This window comes from Amphiprion ocellaris, chromosome 9 (genome assembly GCF_022539595.1).
Source record: "Amphiprion ocellaris isolate individual 3 ecotype Okinawa chromosome 9, ASM2253959v1, whole genome shotgun sequence".
Lineage (NCBI taxonomy): Eukaryota > Metazoa > Chordata > Actinopteri > Pomacentridae > Amphiprion > Amphiprion ocellaris.
Genome location: NC_072774.1, coordinates 37,769,756 through 37,797,416, shown reverse-complemented (window position 1 = coordinate 37,797,416; position 27,661 = coordinate 37,769,756). Strand labels below are relative to the sequence as shown.

The window sequence follows — 27,661 nt, the reverse complement described above, 5'->3', positions numbered from 1 at the left end:
CTTTAATTGCAATAGCAACGCCTGTTATTTTCTATCCCTGTTCATCCTGTTCGTCCTGTTCGTCCTGTCCAGTCTTTGTTTCCCCCACACATCACTGAGGTGTAGCACTGCCCTCCCTGGCTCATAATAGGGAATTCTAATAAATAAGGTCTGCTTAGCTTTCAGGGAGGGCCGGTGATGGTCACACACATGCACTAAATATTAAAATATTTGGTTGCAAGACTAAAATATGCATCAATCTCATATAATGTTGACTCCCCTTTTGTGGAGTTAAACAATGAGAACAAATGCAGACAAAAAAAAAAAAAAAAAAGAACTAGAGCCTTGGTAAACAGTTAAAGTTTAGTAATGCATATTTCAGTGATTTTTGAAATTAGAATGTATTATCTGTATTATAGTACTAATATTGAAGTTAGTTAATCCAACCTAAGCGTTCATCAAAAATGTTATCCTATCAGAGGAATTATTCATCCCTGAGCTCCAGGCTTCATCTGACCTCCATGACCATAAATAAATGTTTCCAATAGTTTCTCACAAGTTTCTGATGCCGCTCTTTTAGAGTTTAGTGTGTTAGATGTTCTACCCATCTTGAACACGGGTTCTAACCCTAACCCTTATATCTGTGTCACAGCTGAAGCAAATTCATTGTGTTTTGCAACAAATGGTAGCCCTAACTACTACTGAGTGGCCAAAAACGCTGTTATGGGTTCTTAGGACTTGCCGACATTACAAAACAATCAATTCAATTATGTGACTCAACCCTAATAGGAGGAGGCCATCTCAGCGCTGGAAAAATTCCCAACTCCTGCCTCCAGACTGGCTCTGACTGACATCCTGGAGCAGGAACAGTGTTTCTACAAAGTCCGCATGCAGGCCTGTTTCTGTTTGGCGAAGGTAAACCTAAACTTTAACTTTAGTTTAACTTAGTTTCTTACTTTCTTCCCTTTACTATGTTTGTGTTTAATTCAGCAATACTGAAATTTAATGGTTCATTCAACAAATCATCTGGGCTTTAGCTTGACTTGTTCACAGTTTTAATGCCAGGGACAAGTGTCACACACTGTCTTTTTATGATATGTGAGCCATAACTGTGATTGGATATGGGATTCTTCAACTAAGCTACCTGCCTAGAATATGGTGGTTGGCAAGCCTTTCCAGAGCATCCACTGGACACGAGTGCTGATAGAGTAGCGTCAAGGTTACAGTGATGTTCAAGCCGACTATCAAAAGGTAAATGCGTTTTTCCTAAAAGGTTTTTCCTCATCTGCCCGCCATCCTCCTGGTCTGTTCAGCGATCATACCAAACACCTTCTCCTGCAGTCCTCCAATATAAATATCCAACAATTCAACATGGTGTGCTGTTTTGGTCTTGGAATGTAAACTTCTCTCAGCTCCTCTTGTAATGATAATGAGTGTACGGACACTGAACCATACATAAGCCAAGTACTGGTCACGTGGCACTTTTCACTTTAATTAATTATCAAGTGCAATTATTTCCACTAAAACTGTTTAACGGATTAACACTACAAGTTGATGAACCAGGGCCGTTCAAAGCATGTGGTCTAAGGTTCAAAAGATCTGGTTTTGCTGTGCATGTTTATCTCAACTCAATCAATCAATGTTTCAGAGGTCACAATAACATGCTTTATATGCTTCCATGGCAAGTCATGCTGACAGAGACTGCAAATTAAGAGCTGCAAATAGATTAACAGATGAAAGAAACCCATAATTCTTGTTACCTCGGTTCATGTAGTATGTTAATAAACTTAGTGTGTTAGTAAAAATGAGAATTTTAACCAAATGTTTGGTTTAAGCAATGTTGTCAAAGAGGGTACAGTTGGAGAATGTCAATGTCAATGTCAATGTCAACTTTATTTATATAGCACATTTACAACTAAAAAAGCCCAAAGTGCTTCACAACAATAAAATACACTAAAAGATGACACATAACTTTAAAATTAGCAAAGTCATAAAAATAGAATAAAAACATAAATTATACTATGCAAATAAAATAACATATTCAGCACATCTGATGATTAAAAAGCCAGGGAGAAAAGGTGCGTCTTAACAAGAGATTTAAAGTGCTCAAGTGACTCAGCAGCTCTGACATGTGGAGGTAAACTATTCCACAGAGTGGGACCGACAAAAGAAAAGGCTCGCTGACCTCTGCTTTTCTTAAATTTGGTCCTGGGAACATCCAAGAGTAGCTGGGATGAGGACCTCAGAGTTCTCGCAGGTTTACGAATGGACAGTAGGTCACACAAATAAGAAGGCGCCAGGCCATTTAGACATTTGAAAACCATAAGAGCAATTTTAAAATCAATTCTCTGGCGAACTGGGAGCCAGTGCAACGATGACAAGACTGGAGTGATGTGTTGGTACCGTTTGGTTCCAGTCAGTAAATGGGCAGCAGCGTTTTGGACCATCTGTAGCCTATAAATTGAGGCTTGGCCCAAACCAACATAAAGAGAATTACAGTAGTCCAAGCGTACTGTAATAAACATGTGCATCACTCTCTCAAAGTCTCTTGGAGGCAAGTATGATTTGACTTTAGCAAGCAGACGTAGCTGAAAAAAACTGTTTTTGACTACGGCATTGATCTGTTTTTCCAGAGTAAAGCCAGAATCTAAGTACACACCAAGATCTTTCACAAATGGTCTACCGAAAGAGGACAAAGGACCAAGTGCACTATCCACACCCTCTAGAAGAGACAAGTCACCAAAAACAACAATTTCAGTTTTTTGTTGATTTAGGCACAGGGAATTTAGACAACAGAACAACATATAAATTCCCTGCAAGCAAGGCCACCCACCAATTAAACCTTTGCTGAATATAAACTCAGTTGACTGAATAACCCCATTCTGTGGCTACAGGAAATTCTCTATTCTCTGGATCTGGTCTCTTCCAACTTTCACCCCACTGGATTTCTGTCTTTCAGGTCCCACCTGAAACAATATTTTCACAACATGATAAACTGAGTGGAGGTTGAAATTGCAGCACTTCACTTTCATTAAGTTGCTGCGTATGGCCACAAAACCCCCAACAGACTCCATCGTAATCGCCTTCGGTATACACTACACACGCACACACAAAGACAGATTGACATGCAAGCAAACACTCACTCTGACGTGCACATAAACACATGCACTCACAGACTTCCACACTCAGACTGACCACAAAGAGCCAAGTATGGTAGACTTTAATCCTCTGATGGACTTGGCTGCATTAAGATTGGTTGGTATGGATTTTAGTTGCATGTTATTAGTAGAAAATGTGGGAAGAAAGAAGGATTAGGCTTGAACACACACAAAAACTGACAAATACATGCGTATGTTCAAAATACTGACACCGAAAAAATTCAGACACGACCATACACACATACAAAAACATTCCGGTGTGCATGCCCCCCTTTATTTATCTAACCAAATGACAACATCCTGTGTCAGTGACCCTTAGCCCTATATTACCACATTAACATAAATTCCCCAATATCCTGTTGGAGCTCAAAGACCACTGGAGCCACTGGTCTTCATATCTGTGGAAATGTGTGCTGCTCATGTGTGCATTTGCTGTTTACTTTGTAGCGCAGTCCTCACCATAATGGACAGAAAGGGCATTGTTATAAAAGTTACAGCATTCTTGACTTGTCATTTGTTAGCCATGCAGTGTTTCTTAAATACCTACTATAACTCATGAGTGCAACATATGCTTCTGCTTACATTTTTCATTCCTTGTGGTTTGCAGTAATGTTGACTGTTCCATGTTCTCCACTATTATTATTGACTGCAATGACAGAAGATGGAGAACAGCTAACAGATACAGTCTTCTACAATGGTAAAACTTGAACGGATCTGAAATAAAGTAACTGACTGACTGTATAATTGTGTTTTTCTGTAATCGCATAATCCTTGCAGATAGCCAACGCCATGGTGAGCACATGGCAGGGTCCTCCAGCTATGAAGTCGCTGTTCACCAGAATGTTCTGCTGTAAGAGCTGCCCCAACATCGTCAAGACCAACAACTTCATCAGCTTCCAGAGCTACTTCCTGCAAAAGGTACACCGAAAAGCAAATCCAAATCCAAATCAACAACAACCAACCAACAGCCTTTCCTACACTGACTTTTAGCGGACCATGCATACATTTATATGACTGTGCCTATATAGTGACTATATATGAATACGGTATGCTTGTTACTGAAATGATCTAAATAAGGCAACATTAGCCCTGTTCTAAAAATCTGCCTCAAAATCCCATTATCAGTTAGGTTCTACTTGCGAGTCCACATAATATGATAATATGATCACATAATACACTCAAATACATTGGCAGCATGTCAGGAAAATGGAGTTCTGACTTCTCCGAATTAATTTTCAGAGTCGTCTCTCAAGTCAAAGCAAAGTTTTACTTGTGCAAGGAATCACTTGAACAGAGCAGAGTCTGAACGAGTGACTGACAATAGGTTGAAAAATTTTAGTTTTTAAGAAGGCACATAAACAAACTACATTGGCGTTATCAGTTTCTAAGCAGCCAGTTTCAACCGGCTGCTTGCAGGATCACCTTGTTACATTTTCATGGTAAAAGTTAAGTCGTGAAAATTTTCTGGATACATTGGGTTATATGAGTTCACAGTCATACAGTTATACAGTAGTTTGAAATCATAAAGAGCATTTAATCATAACATCATCACGATATTGTAACATTTTAATCATAACATCATTATAATTTTATAACAGAATCAGCTGACAAATTCTGTTTTCGATCTATTTTGTAGCTGTGTATTATGATGGCTGTTTTGTCTTTGACTCTCATGTCAGACCATGCCAGTTGCCATGGCGTTGCTCAGAGATGTGCAAAACCTCTGTCCCAAAGATGTCCTCAACTTTATACTGGACCTCATCAAGTACAACGACAACAGGAAAAACAAAGTAAAGACATTCACCGGCTTAAACTTGATACCTAACATAGTAACAGTCTAGTACTCAGACAATAGCATTTGTTTGCATTTTGAACTATTGATGTGTTCTAGTAGTGTTCTGTGTACTTGCCTACGGGCTACAGTATGAACATCTTGTGCAATACAGCTTTTCTCTCTCACGTACAGTAAGTAACATCTCTCCCCTCCCTCCGCTTGTCTATTTCTAGTTTTCCGATAACTACTACCGTGCAGATCTGATTGAGGCACTGACTAACTCCCTGACTCCAGCCATCAGCATCAACAATGAGGTCCGGACAGTGGATAATTTAAATGCTGATGTCCGTCTCATTTTGGAGGAGATCACAAGATTCCTAAATATGGAGAAATTGTTGCCGAGCTTTAGAAACACCATCACTGTCAGGTACGGAGTGAAAGCAATGGTCTGTGTATCTAAAGTGGATGCCACAGCTCCAACCACAAGCAGTCATTAATTCATCCAGAAATTTTCCTAACGTGTTTTTTTGCAATGGATTCTGACACAGTAACCATCTAACAAAATGATTGTATAGAATACAATATTTGAATCAGTACCTCTTGTGCAAAATACACATCTAAGAAAGCATAAGTAGTTGTGTAAGATTTCTGTTGGCATAAAATATTCAGTAATAGAAGGTAAATACACTCACTGGCCACTTCATTAGGTACACCTTGCTAGTAAAAGGTTGGACCCTCTATTGCCTTCAGAACTGCCTTCATTCTTCATGGCATACTTTCAACAAGGTGTTGGAAACATTCCTCAGAGATTTTTGTCCATATTGACATGATAGCATCATGCAGTTGCTGCAGATTCGTCGGCTGAACATCCAAGATGTGAATCTCCTGTTCCACCACATCCCAAAGGTTCTATTGGACTGAGATCTGGTGACTGTGGAGACCGCTGGAGAACAGTGAACTCATTGTCATGTTCTAGAAACCAGTTTGAGATGATCTGAGCTTTGTGACATGGAGCATTATCCTGCTGGAAGTAGCATCAGATGGTGGTCCACTGTGGTCATAAAGGGATGGACATGGTTAGCAGCAATACTCAGGTAGGCTGTGGTGTTTAAATGATGCTCAGTTGGTACTAAGGGGGCCAAAGTGTGTCAAGAAAATGTGTGCCATGACAGTATCCCCCACACCATTACACCACCAGCAGCCTGAACCGTTGATAAAAGGCAGGATGGTTCCATGTTTTCATGTTGTGTTGCAGCTGAAATGGAGACTCATCAGACCAGGCAACATTTTTCTAATCTTCTATTGTCCATTTTTGGTGAGCCTGTGTGAATTGTAGCCTCAGTTTCCTGTTCTTAGCTGACATGAGTGGCACCTGGTGTGGTCTTCTGCTGCTGCAGCCCATCTTCTTCAAGGTTGGATGTGGTGGGTTCAGAGATGGTATTCTGCATTCCTTGGTTGTAGCGAGAGGTGACTTGAACTACTGTTGCTGTTCTGTCATCTTGAACCAGTCTGTCCATTCTCCTCTGACCTCTCACATCAGCAAGACACTTTGGTCCACACAACTGACGCTCACTGGATATTTTCTATTTTTTGGACCATTCTCTGTAAACCCTAGAGATGGTTATGCTAGACAATCCAGTAGATGAGCAGTTTCTGAAACACTCAGACATGCCCGTCTGTCACCAGCAACCATACCATGTTCAAAGTCATTTAAATCCCCTTTTTGTGTAAACAAGCAATTGAGCAAGTGTACGTAATAAAGCGGTTGGTGAGTGTGTAACAGGTATAATGCAGTGTGGCATATATACTCGTGAACCCCTGCTAAACATTTGAAAATCTAGAAAGCAGCAAATAAATGAAAGGAATGACGAATGTATTTTTTTTTTTGCATTGATCTATTTAAAATGCTAATTCTGGCCATTTTTTGAATAGAAAATCATTTCCATCCTTTCTATTGATGATTTTTCCAAATTCATCTCATACAGCTAATAAATGTTGTTTGTACTGTTTTCAACCCTCCCTCTCTACAGCTGTTTGAGAGCAATTCGTCAGCTTCAAAAGAATGGTCATATTCCCAGTGACCCATCACTCTTTAAGTCCTACGCTGAATACGGACAGTTTGTAGATGTTCGCATTGCAGCACTGGAAGCTCTGGTGGACTACACAAGAGGTAAGGCATTCCTTATTATTGTCATCATTAGCATTCTCATAAAGGTCGTTAATCCACCCCGCGGATACTTGAGACCAGCATTACTGGATCTCAGTCAGCACTTATTTTAGACACTATGGTAAGCCAGTTTTCATTGTATGATGAACTCAGTGGAAGTTTTCCTATTTACTATTTCTTTTTTTTTTTTTAGGTAGGTTGAGGTGTGTCTTTGCTGACATGGATCAAATCTCTCCTTCAGATGCCCATAAGTGTATGGTGTATAGTGTATAGTGGCCAACCTAATTAGAATGTTTGTTAAAAGAAATGCTGTTTTGCTAAATTGTTGTTTTATTCAGACCTATCTTCAGCATGTATATAGTTTTCCATAGAGATGTGTCCTTGTATTTAGGTTTGTTGTGTTTGTTCTCTTTGTTCTACAGTTGAAAGGAGTTCGGCAGAGCTGCAGTGGCTGCTCAACCTGGTCCAGAATGACCCAACTCACTACGTCAGGTCAGCTCACACCGAGCTCAAGAGTTAATTTATTTATTAACTCTCGATGTGCCATGTTTGCTGTAAACATATTCGTTTCTGCTGTAAAGTTGTGCATTTTAACATGAGACTCGATGGGGAATGATCCACACTCAAGGGCCCACTCAGTGAACTGCGGTTTCTGGCACTACTGGGTTAGCCTAAATTACTTCAACCCTAGAAGTTGCTGCTTGTCTCCAGCAAGTGTTCCCTGACTGCACAAGAGTCCAAATCTAGATTCTCATTGTTCATCTTTTTTGTTTTCTGTCCAATCAGACATAAGATCCTGGGTGTGCTGTGTAAGAATCCACCCTTTACCAAGACAACAGACTCGGCTCTGTGTAATGAAGCTCTGGTGGACCAGCTCTGGAAACTTATGAACTCAGGTAAGGCGTGCATACGCACGCACACACACACAAACCTGTACTCTTCATTTAATGTTAAGAGTGCATGTTGTTGATGCCTTTAAAACTGACAAAGTGTGCAGAAATGACTGCTTAAACAAGGTGAGAGGTGGGATGACATTTTATTGATTTATGTGTCTGAGTAGGCAGACACAAAATCCCTAATCTAACCCTAATCCTGTTGAATCCCGTGTGGATTCTCGTCATTTGGTTGTCAAGTTTATCTTTTGTCATTTGCAAGTAGCTTAACTTGTACATAAATATGAGCTAAGGGCTCACTTTAGAAATCTGATGAGCTGCTGTTGAGCGAGAAGCCAGAAATACTGTAGCTTTTAGTGTCTGCTACTAAATAAGATATTAATGGACACATTGATTTTTATCCCTTTATGGAGACCTTATTTCACCCCTATAAGCTTAATGGATTGTCAATGCTGATTGAATGTGTAATATGTGCTATGCTCGGCTGATCACACAATTTACTGGTGGTTGTAGATTGACGTTACAGATGATGTCTCTCCTCACTTAACTAACCCTAACCCCAACAAATTGTTGTTGGACAGTTCAGTCAGCAGCTTGGACAGAGCACATTAACCAACAGACTAAAGTTTTTTTTTTAAAGTTAATTTACTGCAGCTGATGTCAATCTGCCATTGGTGACACTGGATATTTTAACTGGAGAAGCCATGGCAAGAAATGAGAACTGCTAACATGACCGGCATTTTTCCATCACTGGTCTTTGTTAATAAGATTTCTTGAGAGATTTATTAGCCTCGCAGCTTAATGAATCCAGGTATTTTGCCAGCTGGGACTTTTATCCAAAACAGAACCAGCTATTAGAGCCTAGCTTTACTTAAATGAAGATGCTAAATGTTATCAGGCTCTCAGTGTAGTACTGTCTGTGTTGTGTATCAGGCGTTTTTTATTGTGGAGCCTGTGACTGGATATGACTGAACCATTTCTAAGTCCTACATGGCTCTTAATAAAATTATATATATATATTCTAAATTCAGCTGACAGTGTATTAGGGATCTGGTACAAAGCTGTGTAACTGTCGCTCCAAAAACAAATGTGGCACTTAATTGCAGTTTTCATCTTGTCATTTCCTGAACAAACATCTCAAATTCAATTATGTTAGCCACTCAACAGTTTTGCAGAACCTCATGTGCCTATAACTACCAAGGCGATTTTTTTTATGACCCATTTCTGACTGGTGACAATTTTGCTATTGCTATTCATTGGCTAAAATGATGGTATTGCTTCACTCTCAGACTGCAGAGTAGGTTTGGAAATATACTGTATCTGATTGATGATGAATAGATCTTGGACTGTTGCTCTTTGGCTTTTGTTCCTCAAAAACAAATCAGAGCGTAGCTTTTTCTTTTACTCTCATGACATAGAATCTAACCACGAATGGACCTATCCAACCACAACTAAGGCACATTACACTGATGGGAATTCAGTTAATGAATACTCAGTTTTCCTTGCAGGGACTGTTGTCACAGCTAACACACACTGCATGGAGCAGAACCAAGAAAACATTATTTTTTTTCTCATAACATGTTGTCTTTGGTTTCCTTTGGGACAAAGTTCCAGTAAATCCATTTTAGCTGAAGAGCTTCCTCCATGTAGAAGAGACCTTGCAGAAGCCTGATTATGTTTAAAGGATTTCATTCTGATATTTGATTGTTTGTCTATCGAATTCAGAAATGTCTATTCTCTGTATCACTGAAAATCTCAAAACTTGCGCGGCAGCAGCTACTTCCATTCTACTAGTACTCCTCTGCTCTCAAAACACTGTGGCTGCAAATTTCTTTGGAGATATTTCAAAATGTAGTGGGACTTTCTGAATGCTTTCAGATACCAGAATGGCTTCAGAAAGCAGTAAGACACTTTGCAGATGTTGTTGTTTATTTTAAAGTTCCAAGCCACACAGTTGGCTCTGTCACTGACATGGAAGTTTGGAGCCACTGGAGCTTCTTTTTGAACTGGCTTTAACCCACAATCAGTAACTACTGCCTAGTTACTGATGGGGTTAGGGCTTTGGTCAGGGAAGTTGACAAGAATCCAGCAGGGTTCTTGTTTTCCACTGACAGAGAAACAAACAACAGTTTATTAGACCATACAGAGATTGTCAGAACATTGTGTGAGTCATATTTTTGTACCTTATTCATGTCATGCTGCTTATTTAAAAGCTATGTTTTCTATTCCATGTGTTGTTCAGTGAAGAGAACTAGAGAACTAGAGAAGAGCACAAAGTAGTACCAAAAACGCACGTGTTATATATTCCTATTGATATTTAATCACCTGTTATCTATAATCTCATTTTGTCTTTCAGGCCAAAGTCAAGTTTAAAAAAAAAAAAAAAAAAACTTTCCTTTTCCACATGTGCATCAAAGGACAGACTTCTGTCAGACTAAAACAATCTGCTGTTCATCAACTCTATGACACTGTTTAGCGATTCACTATAATCCTCTAGAATATATTTCAAATACTTAGGCATTAACTTTAAAGGAATCTCATGGAAAGACTTGGTTCTGCCTCAAATTATTGTTATCAGATTGGTAATGCAACACTTGTGTGTATGTCAGCTGGTTTCCAGACTCTGCTTTTTGCTGTTCTGAGAAATAGAAAAGAAAAACCATGAATCTTTGCCATATTGCCACATGCTTTGAAGCTAAAGTGAAGTAGCATTTGGTTTTTGCCAATTTTTTGCTGCATTATCTAAGATTTGATTGCTTTTCCACTCTCTTTCCTCTTACCTGTTCTCTCTTCTTTTTAAGTTGACTTCTTAGAAATAAAGTAGTCTGGGCTTACGTCCAGCTTCACTTGCTTACCTCCATACACAATATGTGTATGTAAATTTATAGCCACATGTCCTGTAGTTGACACATAATGCCTGACAGCTACTGTTGTGGTTCCATAGCATGGCTGCAACTAAGCATTATTTTCATAATGAAATGAACTTATGTGGTGGCTAATTAATGATTTGTTCTAGAAAGTAGCCTGCCCTGCAGAGGCAGAGAGCAGTCACAACAGAGGCAGTAAAGTTAAGAAAGTAAGGACAACAAACTGTAATACATATGGAAAGGTTGTTAATTATTGTCTTTTGAGGCCGATTATTTTACCAAAAAAATCTGTCTATGAAAGCTCACAGCCATCTGAACTAGTTTGTTAAATTTCTTGTTAGTTTTTTCTTATTTATGGTCTCTAGCTGTTAGAAATCAAGAGTTTCTGTCTGTCCTGATGCTGTGAGTATTTATACTGAAGTCAATATAATGCAGAAGTTTCAAAGGGTACACAGTACACTTCAATTATTTTGCATTTTTATAGGAACATTGTTGCTTTATCCTTGAGATAATATAACTGCTTTTGTCTGCTTTTTTGCATCCACATAAATTTCTGTTACGATTCAGTTCTCTTAAAATCGGGGCTGTAGCAGAAATCCACTCCAGATTTTGTACATCCTCCTCATTGGTATGGGTTAGGGGGGGTTAACAATAAAAGTAGAACCTATACTAGGTTCTTTGGGAGATGCCATGGTAAAATCCAGATCATTTAGTGGAACTGCTGTTGAACCTACTGTCCTTATGTATTATTGTTCGTGCTATTCTTAGACAACACATTTCACATTTTCTTGTTAGGTGCAATAAGACCCAAATAAATAATGTCAGGAACAGGAACATTGTCCCCATGGAAGTGATGTCCGTTTACTGGCCAAGAGAGTGTCTCAGATGAAATATGCTCCTTGTCTCTTTCATTAATTGTAATATGCTATGTTAAATGTATTATGCAGTTATAAAAAAAAAAGTTTCAGGCCTACGTCTTGGTTCATTGCCTCTATATACACACAAGGTTCTGCCTTCTATTGTGTCCTCAGGTTTCATTATTTCTTTCTCTTCCAGGGGGTCCTGTGTGTCTTTCAGCCTGCTAGTCAGGCCATAAAGGTTTAGTCTGCCAATCCAAATACACACCACCTCAAAAGCTAAATACAAGTATATGTTCACAGTTCCATATTCCCGTAGACCACTGGGATCTTATTGCAACATGTTATTTAGTTTATTGACTAATTTAGTTTATTCCTTTAAGAATGGACAAAAATATTGATTGATCATTATTTCCAGTGAACTGCTGCTGGACAGTGCTGCCAGTTTAAATACATAGTGAACAGTGTGGTTACCTTAAATACTATGTTATGAAAATGTGTTGGTTGTTTTATTCCCCTCCCCCCATATCCAATAGCCCCCCCATGTGTTAAACACACACATTCACACAGGATGATGTTTCACTGGCTGAAGGTCAGCGCTGTAAGAACACAAACTCAGAGGACTTTCTGCTGCTGTTATTCATTTATTTCAACCACCTCTGAAAGCCACAGTCCACCCCCCATGTTCGGCACCTGGCTTTTGGATTGTCAGCTTTAGCAAGATTTGGTGTTTCATGTATTCCTTCAACTACTCAAATGACTCTTATAATGATACATTTAGCTCTCGTGTCACTAAGAGTTTATTGTCTTGCATTTAGTTGTGCTGGTATTGTCTCTGGGAATGTCAAATAAAATGTGTGGTTGAAGAGCGTGCAGCTCAGGATGAACTCCTTAAAAAGTCACACATGCAGTGACTGTGTCAGAAGGGACAAAGTTACTGCAGTGCTGATGATGATGATTTTCTGAATGGCTGCACTGAAACACAGAGGATGAAAAGCCTGCTGTTACAGAGGAGGGCGAAAGGCGATGATATGGTGCACCCGAATGAAAGGGTTATTATGTTACGCCAAGGTCTTCAGTGTTGATTGCACAAAAAGTGGTACAAATAGAGCACATTTAAAAGTTACAGTTATGGTCTGAACTTTACAAACACTACATTGGCCTTTCAATGTTTTCTCCCAACAGTTGTGTTTCCTTGAATCCCAAATAAGAACACTTAAGCAAAATCAATGAAAGCACGATATTTCCATGACAATAATGGTCATTATATATGTACACTACCAATCAAAAGTTTGGACACACCTACTCATTCAGTGTTTTTTATTTAATTATTTTCTACATTGTAGATTAATCCCGAAGACATCAATGCTATAAAAGAATACATATGGAATTATTTTGTAAACAAAAAAGTGTTAATCTTCAGTATTAGTCTACTGAAGATTAACACTTTTTTGTTAGCATTGAATGAGAAGGTGTGTCCAAACCTTTGACTCGTAGTGTATGTATGTAAATTTCAAAGCACAACGTTCTTAGCATTCATTTGGTGTCTTACTATGGGTACACCTCCTGTGTGACCTAATCAGAAGCTCAGATCCCATTATGCCAACCCCAGCTGGGTGTCAACAGTGACGCCTACATCAGGAGGGCTTCTGACTGGCCACGTTTACACGAAGTTTTTTAATTCGGAATTATTAATTCGTAATTAACTCATTCGGAATTAAAGTTTTGTGCTTCGTGTTTACATGGAAATATTAATTCCGAATTAAGGTTTACATGGACCGCAGGTTTATCCCCTTCCTTAATTCCGCTTTAACGCTTGGGCTTTGGAAAGGATTCTGATTGGACAGGGTATGGACGTGACGTATCCCTGTTTACTGGAAGAAAACAAACTCCATTTGCCGTGGCATTTCTTTTCCCCAACAACATGGAGGAACAACTAATAAGCACACTTTTCTCTTTGCTTTTTATTGTCGTTTTGAAACAGCAACTCGACAATGGTGTACTACTTCTGTTGCGTCACTTGAGAAGGATAGATAGATAGATGGATAGATGGATAGATAGATAGATAGATAGATAGATAGATAGATAGATAGATAGATAGATAGATAGATAGATAGATAGATAGATAGATAGATAGATAGATGGATAGATAGATAGATAGATAGATGGATAGATGGATAGATGGATAGAATACCGGAGAAGGGAGGCAGACGACCAAGCTGTGTACGTCGCTACGTGAGGAGCCAAGCATGCACAGAATGACCGGAATTAACTAAAGTGAAATTAACTGTATACATGAATAGAACGTACACAGGAATTAGTTTCTTCGGAATTAACATTGGAATAAACCAGGTAGTTTATTTGGAATTAAGTTTATTCAGAATTAACTTTTTAATTCAGAATTAAGTGTTTACAAGGAGATTTTAAAGCGGAATTAACTTTAATTCCAAATTAAAGAGGAATTAAAGGTCTCATGTAAACGTGGCAACTGCCTCTTGAAGACAGGTGCTAGGTCCAATACTATGACAAGCCCTTCTTTTAAGCATGCTGGCTTATGCAGGGTTTTGGCAGTCTTGATTAGCTTTTAAAGCATTGGATTTAAAGCATTGGATTTAGTTTACCTGGTTCTTCCTTCATACTTTACTGCTTTGTGTGGTGATAAGATTGCAAACTATGTATTACACAATGATAATTTACTTGTCACCCCACACTGTTGTTCCACCTTGCCCTTTGTTTTTCCAGGTACCTCCAATGACTGGCGGCTTCGCTGTGACGCTGTGAATCTTTACTACACATTGTTTGGTCTAACTCGGCCCTCATGCTTGCCACTACCAGAACTAGGCCTGGTTCTCAACCTGAAGGAGAAGAAAGCTGTTCTCAACCCCACCATCAAGCCTGAGCTGGGTGTCAGCACTGTCTTGGACACCCCTGCCAGTATAGGCATCCATGGTGTGGGCATGAGCTACACAACGGTAAGTGTAGTGGAGCCATTTCATTATCAGCATGGCAAATTATTTAGGTTTGAGCTAGTTATGTTGTCCACTAATTACTAGAACCTGAATATTATGATAATATTATGATATTTAGATCACTTTAAAGATAACAAAAAAAAGGAAAGTTGTTCTTCCCATGTTAAAAAATGGAAATAATCTCAGTCCAGTCAGTAATTAGTTTCAACTAATCCAAGACAAGTATCTGTCCTTACAGGCAAGAGGACTGATTTAAACCTGAAGATCTTTTTGTAAAACTTCATGAACCTTCTGAACTTAATATTGAGCAAGACCAGGATATATGGAAGTGGTTTGCCTTGGAGGACCCTTCCAGTCTCCAGCAGCAGCAATTTACTATAATGAGTCACGGTGTCAGTATAATGTGTCAGGTTTCCATTGGCTTTTATAGCTCAGTGGTGATGTAAGCAGCGAGCTGCTTGGTGGTCCTTTGATTTAGTAGTACTACACGGTACACATAGAAGCTACTTCCATAAAAACTGGGTTGTCTTAGATTAGATCTATACAATTATGGGCACTACAGGATAATGCTGCCAACAGTATTTGGCTATACCTCATTCTCATTGCATCACCCAGAATTACCAGAGAGAGTAGCTCTGTGGCTGGTTTTTCGTGATAAAATGTCTGTGACTGTTGATTAAACCTCTGTTAGCCTAGCCAGTACCCATGTTAACTACAATAAGATAGGATAATAATAATGAAGGATATCATGTTAAGTATTGTTATTTTAGATTTAGATTTAATTTTTAAATCTATTCATTGGATTTATATACACCGTCTGGATTTGCTGAAAATGTATTATTCATATTACAGTACTACAGCAAAAATAAAGGCAAAATGCAACAGATTAATTTTTTTCTTTCTCTTTTTGATCTGTCAGGTGGATGAAGAGCCAGATCCTATTTCACTGGGAGTGTGTGGGGTAGGTCAGCCCCCTCAGGGCCTGAAGAGGAAAGCTGAGACCCCACTGGGGTCTCCTCCAGAGCCAGGACAGGTACTGCAGCAACAGGATGATGATGGAAGAGGAGGGCGCTTCAAGATCAGGGTAAGATATTTGTTTTTTCCTTCCTAACTCCTTCCATTTCTTTTGCATTGGCTGCTCTGAGTTTAATTTAGGCTGAGAATTAATGAACTCTTTACTGACACCTGCAGTGTTTTCTTAAGAAATATCTCTGCTATCAAGAGAAACTTGGAAAATGACCAGTTCAATCTGTGTTGACTGAAAATACAAGTCATTGTTATTCATAGGATGTTACAATGTAATTCTCTCTGCTTTGTTGCAGTTCAACACTATGGAAGATGAAGACATTGATATGGAGACTGTTCATGATAGTCAGGCCTTCATTCACCAACATCTGAATCTGTTAGAAAGACCTTCTACACCAGGTAAACATGCACAGATTCACGCATGCACAAACACACACATGCACGTTTGTGTGACCATCACTTCAGCTGGCATGGCATATCTTACATCATTCAGAAAAAGAAATAAAATATGTGTCATCTGATAACACGTTTTTAAAAAAAGATTTGGCAGCATGGATGTTCTGATCTAATGAAACCACAGCATTTAGAGCTGCCAACAAAACTCAAAGGTCGATCAGCAGATTTTGTTTTTCTAGAGCTTGCATTATGTGAGGATATTAACAACAGTAACATAGTAACAACATATTGCTGTCACTAATAAGAGCACACTGTGGACGATGCCATGCTTCCTTCTCTGTGGTTTTCAGTGTCAGCTTCCTTTTTCCTCGCTATGTTTATGCCAATTGGAAAATACAATTGACACATATACAAATACAACTGACATAGATGATGAGTGCATCTTTTGTAATTCTCAAGCAAGCATAAATTATGGCAACTGGACTAACCTCGTGTGAGTCGAAAACGTTTCACCTCTCATCCAAGAGGCTTCTTCAGTTCTGAAAGCCTGGTGGGGAGTACCAGATATTTATCCACCAGGAGGGTGGTGGCAAAAACAAGTGGACAAAGACCCGAAACCAATAGACTCGTTAGGAGTCGTTAGCCTTTGATGGGCGGTCGTTACCCCTCCCTCTAGGAGGGTGGTTGGGGGTCACCTGACTGCAGGTGGGACAGATGGCTGCACCTCCTTGGGAGGGCTCTAAGAACTGCGTTGTAAGTGGGAGATAAGTGGTGTCTGAGGCCCCCTCCTCTGTTCAAAGATGGCCGTTCTAGTTTGACATGAATGGCTTCTTTTACCCCTCTCTCAAACCATCTGTCCTCTCTGGCTAGAATGCGCACCTTGTGGTCATCAAAGGAGTGCCCCTTCTCCTTGAGGTGGAGGTGGACTGCTGAGTCCTGGCCTGTGGTCGTGGCCCTCCTGTGTTGTGCCATGCGCTTGTGTAATGGCTGCTTAGTCTCTCCAATGTACAGGTCAGAGCATTCCTCATTGCACTGCACTGCGTACACCACATTGCTCTGTTTCTCCCTTGGAAAAAGAGAAACAACATTGTCATCCCCTATGTGGCAGGAATTTCAGAGAAACTCAGGAGGATCTTTAACACCCACCAGATCCCAGTACACTTCAAGCCCAGCAACACTCTGAGGCAAAAGCTGGTCCATCCCAAGGACAAAATTCCAAGGGAGAAACAGAGCAATGTGGTGTACGCAGTGCAGTGCAATGAGGAATGCTCTGACCTGTACATTGGAGAGACTAAGCAGCCATTACACAAGCGCATGGCACAACACAGGAGGGCCACGACCACAGGCCAGGACTCAGCAGTCCACCTCCACCTCAAGGAGAAGGGGCACTCCTTTGATGACCACAAGGTGCGCATTCTAGCCAGAGAGGACAGATGGTTTGAGAGAGGGGTAAAAGAAGCCATTCATGTCAAACTAGAACGGCCATCTTTGAACAGAGGAGGGGGCCTCAGACACCACTTATCTCCCACTTACAACGCAGTTCTTAGAGCCCTCCCAAGGAGGTGCAGCCATCTGTCCCACCTGCAGTCAGGTGACCCCCAACCACCCTCCTAGAGGGAGGGGTAACGACCGCCCATCAAAGGCTAACGACTCCTAACGAGTCTATTGGTTTCGGGTCTTTGTCCACTTGTTTTTGCCACCACCCTCCTGGTGGATAAATATCTGGTACTCCCCACCAGGCTTTCAGAACTGAAGAAGCCTCTTGGATGAGAGGTGAAACGTTTTCGACTCACACGAGGTTAGTCCAGTTGCCATAATTTATGCTTGCTTGAGACTTATCATGACCTGGATGACTGAGAACATCCACAGATTTATCTTTTGTAATTCTGAACCACAGACAGTTATGCTGTATTTGTACTTGTACACTTCAGCTGTGTTTTGGAAAAATCATCTTTTATATAACAGGACACACTGTAGCAATTGTGGTTCAGGACATGGACATTACATTTGATTAAATTAACGAATCTGCATTACAAATATAAATCCTATACTTGGAATGGGTACATTTTTACATATACCTACCATACAGGGTTCTCAAGGTCCTTCTTAACATAATAACAAAATAAAAAAAACAAAATAAATGAGAATGACAAGAACTCGCTCACAGGGAGTTATGTGTTTTTTTTGTTTTTATTTTGCTATTCTGTTGTATTCCTTGTTCCTTAACTACTCTTCCATTGTCATTTTTTATTGCCTACTGACTACTTTTAGATATGATTTACATGTGTACAGACATAACACCGAAGTTGGTTTCCAATTAATCCATTAATGGGAAATGTAAAGGAAACTTAAGTTGCAACACTCATTGGATAGATTTTTTTTTGTTTGTTGCTCTGCTTACTGTTGCAAAAGGGCTTTAAACATTATAGAAACTGCCATTTGAAACCTACTCTTAAATATGCAAAACATGTATTTTATTTATAAAAGCAAAGAAGGTGATTTCAGTGGATTTTTTCAGTCCAGACAGCAGTAGACCAGAAGCTGGCTTAAGCTCCCTTCACTCCAGCAGAAAACTACATTGAACACTTCTATTAGTTTAACAGCTTCTTTAATAGAATATTAACCCTTACCCTAACCCCCTAACCCTAGACCAAAGAATGCAAATGATGATGGGACTCGTTTTTGTATTTTTGACTTTGCACATCATGCCAGACATGTTGGCAGTCAATAGTGCTAAGCATGCTAAAAGTCACGGTAACCTTATTTTGAATTAACTTGTTAGGGTTAAGATGACAATTACAGGAATATCAGGTTATATTGATGGTTTTTGTTGTAATCACAAGCAGCACACAGTGATCAGTGAGTGGAATACTATAGTTTTTCATGTATAAAAGGACATAAATAGCCTGATTTCTCTGTTACCCATGTAAAAACTATATTATAATATGATCAAAATCTGGTGCACATGAAACATAATTATCTCAATTCACAATTTGATAAAGGTCTTAGTTCTGTGTTATCCCCTCGAGTATGGTTGCTAATGGGGTGTAAATTGTTTTGAACCATTTTCTTTATTATTATTACATAACAGCCTTATCAATCAATAATAGTTTAATCACTACGACAAAAAGGTCTCAGTTGTGATCATTCTGTAAAGCTGCTTTAAAGCTGCTTTGAAGCTGCTCCAGCGGCTTATGTCACGTCACATAAGTGCCATACTCCAAGTGACCACCTCCTCAGAATGTTAGTGTTAAACAATGAGAGATTCCACCTGGTGGTCTAAACTGGTACTACAGCTAAACTGCAATTCATTTTTAGACATGCGTGTAGTTCCTCTTCCACCCTGCAAGTAATAAATGTGTCGTCAGTTAAATTCCCTCGTTCCCATCCCTTCAAAGCTTCAAAGCTAAAGATTTATAATATAATTGTAATATTTGATTATATCAGTGTTTCTTCTTGTGAGACTGATTAGCTTGCTGGTTTAATGCTGCAGACCAATCTAAAATATATTTGTCTTTTCAGGTAAAGAGCCACCGTCGGTGGAACAGTCCCTGCTCTCCATGCCAGCCACACCGGTGCCATCCTTCGCTAAGGAGACCACCTCCTCATCCTCTAAGCACGGAGGTGACCATGGCCACCACCATCACCACCACCATCATCACGAACACAAGAAAAAGAAGAAGAAACACAAGCATAAACACAAGCACAAGCACAAACATGAAAGCAAGGACAAGGAGAAGGACAGAGACAGGGACAACTCGCATGCCTACAGCAACAGCCCGGCCAGTGGCAGATCCCTGCGCTCACCCTCTCTGTCCGACTAAACATTCTGGAGGGTAGTTCGGTTTCCTGCTGCAGTTGACTCCAACAGGGCCATCTGCATATATTTGTCTTACAGTAGCAGGCTTGCATCCCTGTTCAGAGTTTGTCTCCATGTTTAATTGTACTCAATGTTGATTACTAAGTAGGTTATCAAGCAGTAAGATGCATTTGGACAAAACTGCACTTCAATCATAATCTTCGGATAAACAGAAGTAGTTTTTTTTCCCACAAAAACAGAAGTGCATGTTTGCTTGAAAGGGGAAAAATGGACTGAACTGAGGCTCTTGTGTCATTAGGGTAAATCCTCCAGAGGCATCTGTGTCATTACACTGCACACACTCACATGTTTGTGGACTTTTAACACCGCTTCCAGGCAGTGTGAGGCATGCAACCACATGCACCTCTCTCCACAAACAGTCAAATACAGTCTTAACCAACCTCATACACTTTTCCCCTGAACAGAGACACCACTTTGGTGTGCCTCATCCCCACAGCATCCCCACAGCTCAATCCCAACATTCAGAGAGCGGCTTCTGAGGGGAAACATGATGGATTCTGTGTGGACTAAGCCTCCGGTGTCTTTAACATCCTGCAAATCACATTTCCCAGTCTGCTCACAAATTAAAATTAAACAAAGGAAATTGACTCTATTGTCGATTGAAACTCAAGTAATACTAGTATTTTTTTTGGTTTTGTTCTGTTTTTTTCAGTATATTTGCTTTCCAGCTGTTGTCATTGATCAAGATGCTTTTGTATCTACAAATGTTTTAACTAGACCAAATCCAACTCCACAATGGCATTTGTGGCTGGATTTCTCTGGCAGTGTTTCTTAGGTTTGATTAGGTGGTTTTAAACAATGAAAGGAACATGTAGAATTCAATACTTACACTTACAAACTGTGATTCCAAGGGTCAAGAACGGTTTCCTTATGTAATCAGCCGTCTTGTCTAAATAAGACAATAAAAGACAAAGTGTTGACATTTATGTTAAGATTCTTGTTAATTAGTAAACGTTAGCATTTGTTCCCTTTAAGTGCATGTGAATTATTTTGGGAACCCTTCTCTCCTGTGTGGTAAGCAGTTTGTAATCCCATTCATCTCCTAGATGAATGGGATTACAAACTGCTTACTAAGTGGTAAAAATAGCACTTGTACCAGTCTGTTTCTTATATTGAACGCCATCATCTACTGAAAACTGAGGTGATATCACTGTGTACTGTATTAATAGATGCTCCAGTCATGACAGAAATGTAGAGGATATTAATTGAAAGAAGAATTCACAGGGATGCAATGTAATTTAGGAACCTGGGCATAATGTTTTCTATGTTGCAATTCTTGTTGTTTCTGAAACAAGTAAATAAAGTATGTCCTTTTTTAAGTGCTTGTACATAATTCAACATGAAGTGATGCAAGGCTGCTTTTAACGTTGATCGACACACTGCACATGCGCACTAATACATGACCTGGGTAGGAGGCGGTTTGGGAAGCGAGTATTACCGCTGGATCAAGATTGGAGAAGGGAAAACCGAAAATGTGTTCATTATATTGATAATTATTATTCTGTTGAAAGAATATTTACCTAACAAGAGGTTAAAGAAGTCTCTGAAGATTAAGATGGTATGTGTTTGTGTATGGTAAGTGTTTTTGTTTTTTATCTTTGATGAGTTGTTTTTATCAACTCATCAGTTTATGCTGATGGTGAAGACCAAAAACTAGCCAAAATGAGGCTAAGTTTCACAACAGTGACGAGACAAAAAAAGAAAGAAAAAGTTGCTTTTACTTTTACTATTTTTACTTACAAAGGGCCTCTCCTAAAAGGACAACTTTTGCATGAACAAGGTAACGAGAGTGACTTGCCTATATTAGGCTACTAAATGAGGAAAATCTCCAAGAAAGAAAAAAAAAACAATGACACAACCAATTTTATGCTACTATACATTATTTTATTCTTTCTTATGCTTTGGTTATTTGCGAAATTACATATGTTTATCAACTCAATAGCCCACAATATGGGCTTATTTATATTTAGTATACAAAAATACTTTATTTTTGCTTTCCAGTGTGTTATTACTACTTTTAACATAGTTTTATTTTTGCTCGTATTATACAGCACTTTGAACCACTATCGGTTACCCTAACCCAAGCTTACCTTACCCTAACCCACAACAAATACATAAATGTAGGCTGTTGCAGTGCTATCATTTTGTACGCCGGTACTATTTTGTTTACGGTATTTATTTACACCATACAGTCCACGAATCAATCCAATGTTCTTATCAATGTTAACACAGCGGATTGCTGTGAAAATGGCTGTCCCAGTGTTCTACATAATAACTGTGTCTTATCTGTAGAGCTGGTATATTTCTACTGCTGACTGCCTGCTGCGGTTCCCTTTACACATCATATTGCCTAAATACGAGCTCAAATGAAAGCCCTCCTCCAAACCGGCCCCAATGAGAATCCGGTCCGTTCCCTTCAGTCACCTCCCCCCACCGTCCCTCCTCTCCGGTGGTCCTTCGTTTTCGGAGTCAGCATCACTCACTCTCCAACCTACAGCACAAGACTACACTCAGGCCAGCAGAGGAACATGTTGCTACAGAAACTGGTACGGTAAGAGTCCACGTCTACAGCCTTTAAGTGTATGGCGCTTCAGAGAATACACATTGCGGTGCGTAAATCCGTGCGCAGTTACGCATTTGGCAGTGCATTTTGGTTTTTCGTGAAAGGATGTCGTCTTGCTGTTTTCAGAATTTTCACCGCTTGCTCCCTTTCCTGCTGTTAAGCATTTGCAGAACAATTGTGGATTCGTCTTTCAAACTATAAAAGGCGATTGTTATGCGGATGCGGGTGGTCCTCATTCACTTTGAACTCAGCAGCTCTCCTGTACTGCAGCCTCTTGAGCTCCGTTCAACATTGCCAGCCAGTGCAGGGCTTGGTGTTTTAATGTATCAGAAACTTTTTGCAATCTAAATTTGAGAATGACTTTTGGAGCACCTGTGCACAGCAGAGGCCTTAAATTCTATGGGGCTGTTTATTTTCTGTACTACAGTAGAGCTCAAAATTAAAATAAAAGCATTGCATTTTAAGGCATTTTGTAGTAATCACACCGAGCTTGGGCTGGAGTCTATCCCAGCTGACTCAGGTGAAGGCAGGGGACACCCTAGACAGGTCACCAGTCTGTCACAGGGCTACATACAGAGACAAACAATCACTCTCACATTCACACCTACGGGCAGTTTAGAATGATCAATTAACCTCAGCATATTTTTGGACTGTGGGAGGAAGCCGGAGTACCCGGAGAGAACCCACGCATGCACAGGGAGAACATGCAAACTCCATGCAGAAAGATCCCAGGAAAGCCGGGACGCGAACCAGGGATCTTCTAGCTACAAGGCGAAAGTGCTAACCACTACGCCACTGTGCAGCCCGTGAAGCTGTCATTCCTCTGCCTATTGCGTTTGCTCTCTTATGAATAAACACCATGACCTTTGATTAGCACATGCAACATTTATACTGAATGAATGCCTGTTCTAATGTCAGGTGTGATGTTGTTTTCTCAGTTTCTGTGGTTCCTGCCACTTCTGTGTGGCTCTCACACGTGTTTGGGATTTGTCCATGACCGGCCCAGACGCTCCGGAGAGGATGGGACTTCAGCCAGGACAGAGTGTGAGTACGCTATTCCTAGGAAACACAGAGAACATCTTTGAACTGCTTCACCTTGAGATGGAAAGCATTTGCACAGCTGAGGTCCTTGGAAAGGACACCAGAGTTCTCTCAGCATCCAGCTGGCTACTCTGTAGCTGACAAACCAGGAACTTTGATGTCCTCATGAAACTAAGGTTGGAGAAAAGTTTCCCTTAGCCTCATGCAAATTCAACAACAACAGTATTTCCTTAATTTTAGCCATTGCCTTACACCATGAGATATGCATATGGCTATGAGTGTGACTTGAACAGGTTGTAATATTTAAATGGACTCCAGAAGGAGTGTTCCTGTTCACTAAAAGCACAATGAGAGAAAACACCTTCTTTTTAATGAAAATGTTTCTTTTCTCTAACCTCTAACTGTTTGTTAGTAAAGTGGAAAACTGACATTAAAGTATACCGTGCAGTTAAACCCTCATCCATGCATTTATTTAGCTGATTTATACATACAATGTTACTTAATATATTGTAAAAGGCGAGTCAAGAGACAGTATTTTAATGATGAATTGGAAATTGGACTGGAAATTGCAAGAAGGGATTCAATTCTATTGATTGTGGGCTGGAATATTATTGTTTGATTATCAGAGAGCCTGTTTAATTCATCTGAGGGCATATCCTTAGTAAAACATCTGTGGACAGTGCTTCATCTCCATTTCCTACTATAGCTTTATCCATTATCCATTATCCATTCCCAATCATGTTTCTCCTCTGCTTTCCTTAATATTTTGTTTTAATTATCTATTTATTTTGCTTATTTATTTCCTTTCTCCTTCTTCTCTTTTCCCTAGCAGTATGCTCGATACTTCCTGCACACTAACTACCACTGCCATTTTATTGTTCTTATACATTTACTCAGCTTAACATTAAAAACCAATCTACAAATCGTTAGCTTTATTCAGTGACTCATTGCTGTGAGTAGTTTCTATGCTTAAAGGTTTTACTGTCCCTCTGTCAGGTTGAGCTTTTTTTTCTATGCTTTTAGATTATATTCTATCTTTTAGCATAACTTGAGACAGAACTTGTTTTGGGATTGTTTCACAACATTAGACTGTATGAACTGTAGCTTTTTCATGCTGTGTTGTAGAGAACACAGTGCCTCCAATGACCCCATCATTGTATTCCAGCTTCATGTATGGCAGTTGATCAATAATCACTGCATCACATCAGGGCTGTCACAATAAATCAGTTGAACGTCAAACAATGCAAAATAAGCAAACAGTCATTTTGAAAATCAATCCTTTTAAGTCTTTTGCCAAGCAAATATGCCAGGCACTCTGTTGTTTCAGCTGCTGCTTTTTGATAGAATTTTCTTAGGGATTTTCCGCTGTTGATTGACAGACATTTTTCTAACATTTTGTACACAAGAATAATCCAGTAACAACCAGGTTTGAAAGTAACTGCTATTTGTGACTCTTCATCACCAAGTATTGCGTAGTTGTTTGCTGTACAATGGACATAGAATAATTCATACCTGGTCTTTCATAGCATAGCAGAAGTTTAGTTGAAATCTTTTCAGAACAGTGTTTTACACACATGTTCACTAATGCCAACACAAGAAAAAAAATCATGCACTTTAATATAGTTGCCAAAGTGGCTCAGCACAGGCAATGTGAAAGTGTGTTTTGGACACATATTAATGTATCTTGGCCTAGTGCAGGTAGGACATGCCTGGAGCTACTCTCCAAGTTCTAGATGCAAGCAAGTAATAGCTTTTGAGGTTGTTTTTAGAGTAATGTTGAACTCAATGTGAGCTTCAAATGCAATCAGTCACCCAGTCACCCAGATGTCAAGTAGAATGCAATCTCCACCATCACTACTCTCAACATGAATAACATTCATTTAGATGAGAAGCAGCAACTGCAGCTTTGGTGGAATTTCTCCGGCTCCATTTATTTGCTGGGTGAGGAAGTGTCTGCCAGCGCATATGAAATGAGCGAGCAGACCATGTGGTGGTGCTGATGGGGGGAGTTACAACGGTTCACTGTGACCCTGTGAGGTCGTGATTGGACAGCCCATGTGCTTTTTTCAGGAGAGAGAGTGTTTGAGCTGCACTACCTTGAGTCAATATTAAGAGAGCATTGGAGCTCATTTCTCCCCCAAAATCTCAATCCCTGTCGGCATAGAGTTTTTCTGCACTGTACACATGTACAGTAACTGTGCACACTGTCACAGCTGCACATGATGGCTGCAGCCTTTTGTGAATTTTTGTGCAGATGAAGCAATTAAAAAGCCATTCGTGCACATTGTGAATCTGGACATTTCAGCCATGCAGTGCCTTGCAAAATCTAGTACAGGAACTTGGTTAGGTTTACAGAGGGATCATGGTTTGGGTTAAAATAAATACTTTGTTAATACAACTTTTGTCATCATAATTACAATGATAAACAGTTGAGGGTTAGGGTTAATAAGGGGTTAGGGGCCATGGTTAAAAAAACATTTGAAATGGAAAATAAAAGCAGTCACCAGTTCTAGTCCAATGTTTGTTTGACCCATCCACCACCCTGACCTCCATATTTTTTCATGTGAAGCAGTATTAGTAATAGTATTAGTTGTTTCAGCAAATGCCTCAAAAACTAATACTGCTTCACATGCCTGCTCGTGACTGCTTAACAATCAAACGCTGTAATAACCTGCTGGTTGACTTATGGGGCTGTTTCTGCTAACAGGACCACAAACCATAGAAGATTGACTGGTCAGCAGTTACAGTGTTGCTCAGCAGCACTCCCATTCCGGTGAGGGAAAAAGTCCTTCACCATTTTTGTGTTTTTCCAAAATAGCTCCTTTTTGCGGTGTGCACCACTGTAGTGTTTACATTTACACACTCTGTAATTCATACAGTGTGTGTAAATGTATTTACAATATAGTGCAACAGTGTCCTTTCAGGCCCACAATGCAAAGTTAATAGTGGAGCAAGGCTGCAACTGAACAATGTTATCTTGCGTAATCAAGTGCCCTTTGTCAATAAATATACTGGACAATGTTTGCTCAAATGTCTTCTGTTGTCTGACCAGCAGTCCAGAACTAAAAAGGTCACTTTACTGCCATTTACAACAGACAAATAAATCCTCAACAATTTTTGTTTAAAATACTAAAATAGTTGTTAAATGTGCAAAGTAGTTGCTGACTGGTTGCTAACCAGTCAGCAAGGTTGGCCAAATTGCATGTAAATACTGATTTGCCACGAATCTCTGTTTATTTCTCACTATAGAGTAACCAATGCAGTGTCTATATACTGTATATAAGAAGAACTGGATAAGTGCAGGAAGTACTTGTACAGAGCAGAGCCATTGTTAATGTTTTCAGTAACAACTGTTTTTTTTTCCTACAATAAGTCAAAACGTATGCTGGGGAAAATGTCCATTGACTGTGAAAGTCCATATTTGACTTCAGAAAGATGCACAAATAAAAACAACACTAGAGACTTGAAATTCACAATTAATAGAGTGTTTTTACATCGTGTATTTTTACATTTTACTTTACCTTTGCCTATCTTTAATTCTATTCACCTACCGTGTGTTGCCATTACAGTGTGATTATCCTGTCGTCTTTAAAAGATACATTTCGTGGTTTGAGCAGAAGATGGACTTTAGGAAAGAGGGTATTGAAGCACTGCTGTTACTCGACACACACTGTACTCTTGCTGTGCCAACTGGCTGGGCAGCATAAATAATTTAAAGTGTAACACCTCACTTCCTTTACACAACGTATATGCACATTCACATGTACTTGCAAAAATGTGCATATACATCCACACAGGAACACATAAATGCACGTTGAAAAACTCCTGGCATCCTCAGGTTCTCTCTGTGAGGAGGGTTGTTTTTTCATGAGCGAGCACACAAGGAGCATGTTGTTAGAAAAGTAGCAGCAAGTTCACTCTGTCTCACCCTCAGATCTCCAGGATGTCTTCAGTTAGGCCAGTGGGGGTTCTCAAAATGGACCTTGGTCTTTCTCAAAATGGACCTTGGTCTTTTGGATATTAAGTGGACAAATGGATTATTGTGTCCCCATAGTGATACGATATTAGCACAGTTTTGGTCCCAAGTGAAA

General features: G+C 39.7%; 2 protein-coding genes across 4 annotated transcripts in view; both read left to right on the top strand.

The window, feature by feature from the left end:
• The window catches only part of taf2 (TAF2 RNA polymerase II, TATA box binding protein (TBP)-associated factor), a 36,922-nt gene extending 15,637 nt beyond the window's left edge, over positions 1–21,285 (top strand). Inside the window, exons 17-28 of one of the 2 annotated variants that reach the window (XM_055013329.1) lie at positions 769–894; positions 3,915–4,055; positions 4,817–4,927; positions 5,145–5,338; positions 6,942–7,081; positions 7,272–7,331; positions 7,501–7,570; positions 7,865–7,974; positions 14,438–14,667; positions 15,584–15,748; positions 15,987–16,089; positions 19,609–21,285. In XM_055013329.1, coding sequence (XP_054869304.1) covers positions 769–894; positions 3,915–4,055; positions 4,817–4,927; positions 5,145–5,338; positions 6,942–7,081; positions 7,272–7,331; positions 7,501–7,570; positions 7,865–7,974; positions 14,438–14,667; positions 15,584–15,748; positions 15,987–16,089; positions 19,609–19,910 — 1,752 coding nt within the window. In that variant the 3' untranslated portion in view covers positions 19,911–21,285. The remainder of the gene's footprint in view (positions 1–768; positions 895–3,914; positions 4,056–4,816; positions 4,928–5,144; positions 5,339–6,941; positions 7,082–7,271; positions 7,332–7,500; positions 7,571–7,864; positions 7,975–14,437; positions 14,668–15,583; positions 15,749–15,986; positions 16,090–19,608) is intronic. The other variant, XM_023261474.3, reaches the window with a different exon arrangement.
• Positions 21,286–22,317: 1,032 nt separating this feature from the next.
• Positions 22,318–27,661, top strand: part of enpp2 (ectonucleotide pyrophosphatase/phosphodiesterase 2) — a 40,790-nt gene continuing 35,446 nt past the window's right edge. For both annotated transcript variants that reach the window (XM_023261482.3, XM_035944107.2), the window contains exons 1-2: positions 22,318–22,512; positions 23,468–23,573. In XM_023261482.3, coding sequence (XP_023117250.3) covers positions 22,333–22,512; positions 23,468–23,573 — 286 coding nt within the window. In that variant the 5' untranslated portion in view covers positions 22,318–22,332. The remainder of the gene's footprint in view (positions 22,513–23,467; positions 23,574–27,661) is intronic.